Raw genomic sequence first — 8978 nt, forward strand, 5'->3', positions numbered from 1 at the left:
TTCATAGCATTTTAATCAGTATCTTCATGGCATTCATTTCAACTCTTCTTTTTGAAATATCACTAATATTCCAATACAGATCTCTACAATACTCCTTCCAGCATTCCTTCACTTCAATTTCATCCAAAATTATATATTCATCTTTATTCATGCTTCCACTCATTCTGCAAGTCCTTGTTTATCCAGTCAATTTTGTTTCCACAAAATCAGTATTTCCATTCAAAATAAATATTTTTCCATAAAGCAATTTTTGTTTCCATCAAAATTGCTTTCTCTGCCTGTTTTAATCTTAACTATTCCTTGCTTTGACTATATTCTTTGAAGCTATGTTTTGTCCACATATTAAGCAACAATTATTTTTTTATCTTTTCTTCAGCAATAATTGTATGCCTTTTTCATCACTCCATGAAGCATCCTTTTATATATTTCCAATTAGCATAACTCAACACACTCTGTGACACTACTACATAATTCTTTTCCTTTTCCAGGCATTTTTTTGACTTTTTTTCATGTCCATTTTTCCCAAAATCCACTCTTGACACTAAGAAATAATATGCCTCACATTCTGAATAACTCTTGCTTTTATATTGTATAGCTTCCTCACTAATTCTCTAATTTATCATAATTAAACCATCAAATCATTCATGCATTTGGATTTATATTCATTCCTTTGACATGTGCACATATTAATAGGTCTATGTTTAAACCATATATTTGAAAGAGAGAATCCTTTTTCTAAGCAGATATTCATCAATGTTCATTCTCAATTTTTGGGTCTTCATAGAGCTCAATCACTTTCCTTGTACAATTCTTGTCTTATTATCAGCCATCTATTCATGTCCCCTACCATTTGCTCAAAATATTGGTTGCTTTTCCCAAAGAATCTTCTCTATTTTTTCCATTATAGTATTCGCCTTAGCATAACATGCAGCTAACACACACTTTTGGTTTCCAAGGTTCATATGCATAGATAACTTAGGTTATCTATCAATGTCCCAAAGGTGCTTTTTCAAGAGGCAACTGGACTTTCTTGTTTTTCTTTGAAAACGTTTCACTTCTCATCACTTCTCATCCAAGAAGCTTCTTCAGTTCTTCTTGGATGAGAAGCAAAATGCAAGAAAGCAAGAAAGTCCAGTTGCCTCGTGAAAAAGCACCTTTGAGATAACTGTGACCTGGATGACTGAGAATCTTCATATCAATGCTTACTCTTTAACACATATTTCAGTTTTTTCATTCCAACTCCACTCAGACTATCTGAACACAGATCTATTAATCCTTTTCTTATTTTCATAGACTCAGAACATATCCCTTTTCTTTCTTTTCATTCATTAAGTCATGCTTTTCAAACATTACCTTAGCTTTGGTGGTCACAAAATTGTAGTTTTTACACATTTACGATAATATAAAGTATTTCCCCATGCAATTTTTCTAATATCTGTTAATAATTATATTTTTTATATAGCTTTTGCAAATGTGTGGTACTTTTACCATGAGGATTTGCTGCACTTTTTATCCTGGAAAAGTGTACCATGAAATGCAGAAATATGCTAAAAAGTGAAGGATAATTGTGCTATAGCTTACACATTGGTTGGAGATATACAGATTGGATAACTTTTATGTTAAAGTGAAAGCTGAACAAACTTATTCTCATCCCTACAGACAATATATATTGCTTTCTATATTAAGCTAAAAAATAGTTTGAAATTTCAGCACTTGCTCATCTATCTATAAAAAAACTTTAGCGTAATATTTTGGAACCTTCGCTAGTAATAGTGATTAAATATTATTCTACACCCAATGATCTTTTTGAGCAGCTATGTATCATATGAGCTACAGATGAAAAATTGAATTTAATTAGGTCCTCATTTTGAAAGCATATTAACGTAACCCACACATTCCTAACTATGCATAGAACACAATTATCCTAACAATTCAACATTTCTCCAAATGATGTGTTGTAGTTCTCAGCTTTATGTCTTTGAACTGTCAGAAGTTTTTTTTAAAAAAAAAAACACAGATTAATACAGGAACAGGGCTAACAAAAGAAGACATAAAAAGCTCACATAGATCACAAATAACCAGCTTCATCCATCCATAATTCTGCATCATTCCATAGCAACAAGAAAATGCCCATGTTTAATAAAAGGAGAGTCTCTAAACTGTTCAGATGAAGGATTGAATAGCAAGACTCTGGGAAATTACAGCACTATATAATGCCAGTCTGGATTAATAGTGTCACATACTTTGTGGACAACCTCAAAACGATAGATCCTTCCCCAAAAGTTCTCTTACTTCATGTTCCCAAATTTTTATTAGCCCACATCAGGGGTGTCAAACTGCCGATCCGCAGGCCAGATGCGTCATGGCAAAACCGCGCACACCCCATTGCCGGCAATGAAAAAAGTCGTGATACGCTGTGACACATCACGTGACATTGCAAGTTTGACACCCCTGGTCTACATACTTATGTATCCCACAATATAAAGAGGATTTCTGGCTACATCTCCATTCTCTCCATTTTCATTCTCAATATAACTCTTTCCTCTTCTGAATTTGTCTGCAAAAGTTTAAACCAGGGGTCTTCAAACTTGGCCCTTTTATGACTCGTGGACTTCAACTCCCAGAATTCCTCAGCCAGCATAGCTGGCGGAGGAATTCTGGGAGTTGAAGTCCACGAGTCATAAAAGAGCCAAGTTTGAAGACCCCTGGTTTAAACAATGATTCCAATCCTGAGCTTTTTTTTAAAAAAAAAAAAATCCATTTATATCCTGCCCTTCTCCGAAGACTCAGGGCGGCTTACAAGCTTAGCAGTTTTAGAGAGGAGGAAATGGGGAAACTGAAGAAAAGGTGGAAGGAAATGCTTTCACGTTATGCAAGGATGGATAAAGATGTCTTCCTCCATGGTGTTTGGATCATCTCAACAGGCCACTTAATATTGGCTTTGACTTGGACTGCAGGAAATACTGCCTTCTCTGGAAAAAAAATGACACTCCCTACTCTTTCTTGATCTTCTTTCTCTCCTGTTTCTAAGCAACCTGAAGTGCTCCAATATATCGGTATTTCAAACATCACAGTTTGTGTTAATTTAAGCACTGAAATAGCACCTGATAAAACAAAACAAACTAATATAATTTGATCACAAAAGATTGGACAGAAAGGCTCAACCAAACAAGAAAAGACTCATTTATCAACCACAATAAAAAGGAATCTATTCCCATGTACAATTCAAAGCAACTTATCATTGTATCTTTCAAAAACAACAAGAAAGAGGACACATTGTAAGAGGTCAGCTGCTTATTCATCAGCTTAGTGGTAAACAATGTCTTCAATCTTCTGCAAAAGCAGACCCAGTTCTCAGGCTTGCCTTCCCTCTCTGCTAATATCTAGGTTTCCTGTGATCCGGATATATTTGGAGGATACCAGTTTAGGGAAGTCTCCTATAGTCCCCCCCCCCACAAAAAAATGGGGCAAGACAATAAACATACAGATTTATGTTGTGACACGTGTTTATCTGCCAAACAGGCCAACTAATGTAGAAATGGGGACAGCTATTTCACCAAGCATAGACCACTCACTGAAACTACAACAATGCAATTCAAGCACATAATCTCCAGGTCCCTTAATGAAAGCATAAATTATAAACATCAAGATCAAATAACATTCAAATATTTATAAAGTACATTCATGTAAATAAATTGCCTGTCCAAAACTGTGTTAAATTAAAGTACATTCATGTAAATAAATTGCCTGTCCAAAACTGTATTAAATTAATCTACATCAGGGGTGTCAAACTCCCAGCCCATGGCCCAGTTGCGTCATCCGGAAGCCACGCCCACCCCATTGCCAGCAATGGCAAAACTGTCCCGATACGTTGCGCGACATCATGTGACGCCACAAGCTTGACATGTCTGATCTACATGAAGGCCCTCACATCCTTCCCAGAAGCTTGAGAAGTTTAAAGAAACTGTAACAGTGTTGAATAACTAAGCTTTACACGGTTATCTTCTTGGGGGGGGGGGTTCTACTTTTCATGACTCTAATTCTCTTAACAAAGACAGTAACATAGCAAACAACATATTAATAAAAAAAGAAAAAGTATCTATTTCCTTTGTAAAAAAAGAAAACTGCAGAACAGGACACACTGGCTGAAACGCAAGTCAAGGGTATAACAATTCATTTGGCTATTACAAGCAGGATTCCAAGTCATGATTTTTTTTTTGCTTAGAGACAGTTGCCATCAGTTGCCATGGAATGACACAGAGCCCATGGATACACAAACCCTTTCAGCAGCAGCTAGCCTTAGTAGCCTACCCTCTTTTGCATTTACATGAGCACTTGTTTACCCACTTGGTCCTTTCCCACCCATCTCCATCTCAGCAAATTAGTTTGTTATTATTATACAAAACATTCTTTGTCACTTGTTTCCTCCAAAAAGGTTTCTAGTTAATACCAAACAATATGGAAGAAGAAAAATTATTCTGTGTATCATTAAAGATAGCCAACTTATATATACCAATCCAAGAGAAACAAGGGATTCCACATTTCTAACAGATGTATACAGGCTGCTTCCTCTATCCAGTTTGTGACCCTCTTACAACAAATATAGTACAGCTTTGGATAGCTCAAGCAGACTTGTAGGTATGCTTTAATATCATCAAATAATGCTAATCATCCGAATGATGATCTTAGAACAGTCACAACAGTTATTGTCTCTCAAGCATATGGCCAAGCAACCTTGTTCCCTAATGCAGGCTTAGGTGTGTCTAAAGCGTTTTACGTTAAAACATGCTCAGGAAAAACTCATTCTGCAGAAACCACTTTGGAGAAAGCCAACATATAGATGTCATGTTTTCTCTTTCTGGCAAACTGAATAATCAATTAACATTTATGAAAATATTTTCTCTTGTGAGCAGCCAACTTTATTGACATCAGGGCTTTCTTCATATCAATAAGGAGGCACAAGGAGGTGGGAGGTAAGTCACCAATATCATCAGTGATATTATCTCCCCCCACTCTACATAAATTACATTGATGTTTATTAGCAGCATGTGTTTCTTGGACAAGAATATCTAATACTGTAGTCTTGCATAAAAGTTAGAAAAAGTCAACTTAAAGCAGAGGATTATTAGGGAATCATAAGGAAACAATGGAATGGAATTAAAGGTTAATACTGAATATAAAAGAAATTTTCAAAATGCCTCTCTATTCAAGTGAAGGTTTTTATAACCTAACTAACCCTTAACCCTATCTGCTACCAGCTTTTTTGGACAACTGCTCTGAAAGAGAGTTGAGAATTATAAGCCAACATCCAATGGACTATCACAAAGCCCAACTGCTCAGCCACTGTTGTTTTGTCTTTGGAATAATTTTGGGTCAAATATCACCACTCAGTCTATTTAGAGTCAGGATTCTCTCACATTCATTGGAATCCAAGGCAGGAATCCAGGAACTCTCTTCAAGACAAAACAACTGATTAAAAATACCCAAACTATTCACTTCCCACCTAGAGTTCCCACATGGTGTTCTTCCCAGGTATGTTATACTGCACTTCCCATTATCTATAGATGGAGGAGTCTAGCATGTATAAAAGATGCTAAGCTCTAGAGAAGGCGGTAACAAACCCGGGTGCTGTCTTCCTAGACAGAAACCCATCCATACCCAAACTTCCTGAAGAACCTCAAAAAATCAGAATGAAGCTTCAGCATTCCACTGGGCAGGTACAACACGCATGTTCTTTTTCCAGCGATGCATGGGTTTGAGTGTGTGTGTGTGTGTGTGTGTGTGTGTGTGTTTTAAAGAGAAAGCCCTGGAGGTGGGCCCCCGGAGTTCACATCTAAAATCCACCCCACCCGATCCACATCTGCATCGAGGCTTCCCACCTATCCCACGGAGATCCAAGATGATGCTCTCCCCATTTCCCTCCACCCGCTTTCCAGCACCCCGTTATGTCAGCGCCGCACCGCGCCACGCCTCCGTAGCATGGTCATCCCCCCGTGAAGCCCTCCACGGCCCGGGTTCTCCTCTGCATCCGTCCCCTTTCCGGACCCCGCACTGTACACCCTTTCATCATGAAGCGAGGACCCCCGCCGGATCCCGCCCATCTTACCTGGGCACGCAGCTGGGCGCTGAGCGATCGATTTCCCAGGTGGCGAAGAGGTTCATGGGCACCGGGACCGGCCCGAGCCCCCCAGAGACCCCCGATGCCGCCGCGCAAGTGCTCATCGGGGGGAAAGCATTACTGGCCGCCCCCCCGGGGCCTGACCCGGACCCCAGCGAGCCCGCTGTCGTCGCCGCCGCCGCCGCCGCCGCCATCGCGCCGCTACCCTGGAACCTAAACTGGGTGCGGTGGGAGGGAAGGTAGGTGGGCGGCCGGGACCCTCGGCCCAGCCCCGATCCCCTCCCTCACAGCACGAACGGGGCGGAGCCTCCAACGAGGCAGCCAATCGAGAATGACGGAGGCCCACCTTGCCGTGTCGGTAGACCAACCAGCGTGGAGGGGAGAAACTGTTTCCACAGCATCAGCCAATTCTGGCACGAGGGGCAGGCTTTGAAAAGGGGAAGGCTTGACGAGGCGTGGCCTTGGGAAAGAAGAGTTTAAATACGGAGGGGAAACAGACTTTAAGGATTGGAAAGAACTTGAGTGACAAGTAGTTTACCCAATAAAGAAAGAGACTCCTAATAAAAGCATTCTTCATGTTTCTGTCTCTGTTGTGACTGTGTTGTCTAGATTTTTTTAAAAAAGAAAATAGTATTGTTGTGGCTTGTGGGATTTTTTTCAATAAACAAACGTGTATGGAAACGCTGAAGTAATATGGTACAATGGCCAGAACAACCTTGATCACAAATTGTACAGGGGAAGGAAGGGCTATTGAGCTGCGGCTGGACCAAAATTTGCTCATATCTCCAAAGATGTGAAGGAAAATCCCCCAATGTTAAAGAAATGGCTGACAAACATGCACACCCCGCACGTATCCAACGGAGCACATGGAGCTGGTCCTGCAGATAAAATCTAGGGCTCTGTAGTTTAGCAGGTCTCTACACTTTCCGGGAATGCCAGGGAATGGGTAAATGAAAGCAGGCCCAGTACCAGTGAAGGTTATCCAAGCACTGTGTCTCAACCTCAGCTGCTTTAAGATGGGAGGATTTCAACTCCCAGAATGCTGACTGTGGGCTGCAAAAATCTCTCTCTTTTGCTACCATCTTCTGGTCATCCAGTTTTTTATTGCCCGGACCCCTTAACTCTACCACCAGTATAGAGAAAAGCTTCGTTTAAGCATTCCTATGCACAGTAAGCTAAACCCAGGTTTATTTCCAGTATAAGTGTGGATAGCTGGTCATATATATATATTTTTATCTTTAAATGGTATTTTTGTTAACTGCCATCAAGTAGGTGATTGGTCTTAATTCTTAGTGACTACATAGATTTTCTTCTACACAGTCTGTTCCAACATGGTCTTCCAGGTCTTCTAGCCCTGCACCCATCGCTCATGTAACTGAATCCATCCATCTTGCTGCTAGGCATTCTCTTTTTTTCTTATTCCTTCCATTTTCCCCAGTATTATTGTGGGTTGTTTTTTTTTGTTATAATATATTTATTAAACTATTTAAAGGACCAGAATAAATAGGTAAATAAAAAGGAGACATTATGCATAAAGAAAATAATTAAATAAAAAGTAAAGAAACAAAAGATTTACAAGTATCATTAATTAATTAAATGACTAGAACTAAGATCATTATGTTATCTGAGGAAAGAACTTGAAATTTCCATAAAACTGTATTATATTAATATATTATATTATAGTATATTAAAGTTTAATATTGATATTCCCACTATTTGCACCCACTACATGCATGTAATCATGCAATAGAAAAAAATTGTGGGGTGGGTTTAAAAAAAGAAAGAAAAATAAAAAAAAATTAAAAAGGGAATAATCAGTAAACAATATTGGCATACCATGCAATTTTAAATATCCTATTGTAGCGAACTGGTGATTGTATCAATAATTTCATAAACATTGAAACTTTTGCTAATTGTGGTCAATTAAAAACTACATACCCAATAACCTAGTTAGGATTGTTATGTGACATATGATATGCATACGGGAGTTATTCTTGTTTAAATTTAGTCTAGTTTATGTTCTGAGTGCATAATTAATTTTGCTGTAGCTATATGTTCCCCAAGTGTGGTTTCCTAGTCTGATATTGTCAGATATTGATATTGCCAGCAAAATATTGGACCAATTTTTTCCTCATCACCATCAGTATATATCTTTTAAAAATGTTCTTATTGATTTGTTCTTCTAGGAACAATTCCTAGTAGAAATCAAGGATTTTATTTAAACATTATTTTTTTAATAATGTTGTTTTTCTTTCAAGGGTTCGGAGGTTTTTGATTGACCAGCATGTTTGATAAAATGTTCCTTCTGTATCTCAATATTTCCACTATTTTTATGATATAATTTATCTATTTTTTATTTATTTTCCATCTGTAAAACATTCTGTCTGGACTGTTGCTTCATGATTAAGTTTTATATGAGGACTGTGAGATGTTCCGGGATTCCCGTCTTTCTAAGGATATTCCATAGCTTCACATGGTTGACATAACTGGAAGCCTTTCTCTAATCAGTGAAGCACATATTGACTTATAGGGCTCTGGTCATGGTTGGATGAGCCTAAGCATTATTTTATTAGTGCATGAAATTAGGAATATTGTGTTAAGTCTTCTTTCTTCGGTATGTAAATTGACCTCTTCCAGTCTATTGGCTCGTGTATTATTCTCCTTTGATGGTATAGTATAGTTAGAAAGAAACTTCACTGATTCTTCTTCTGTTGCTTGCCATATTTCTATATAGATAGTCCATCAATCTCTTTAGCCTCAAACATGGTAATAGCTGGAGTGCTTTCATATACTAATATTAAAGGTTCTTGTAAATAGGGATTATTTTCTAAGGTATCTTGGATGTTGATATCCATATTGT

The 8978-nt window shown here is 38.3% G+C and overlaps 1 protein-coding gene across 2 annotated transcripts in view; it reads right to left on the reverse strand.

Annotated features, from left to right (window-relative positions):
* Positions 1-6356, reverse strand: part of LOC308664917 (phosphofurin acidic cluster sorting protein 2-like) — a 157766-nt gene extending 151410 nt beyond the window's left edge. For both annotated transcript variants that reach the window (XM_081322467.1, XM_081322466.1), the window contains exon 1: positions 6107-6356. In XM_081322467.1, coding sequence (XP_081178593.1) covers positions 6107-6312 — 206 coding nt within the window. In that variant the 5' untranslated portion in view covers positions 6313-6356. The remainder of the gene's footprint in view (positions 1-6106) is intronic.
* Between the last annotated feature and the right edge of the window lie 2622 nt (positions 6357-8978).

This window comes from Vipera berus (assembly GCF_964194415.1).
Source record: "Vipera berus genome assembly, chromosome: 1".
NCBI lineage: Eukaryota > Metazoa > Chordata > Lepidosauria > Squamata > Viperidae > Vipera > Vipera berus.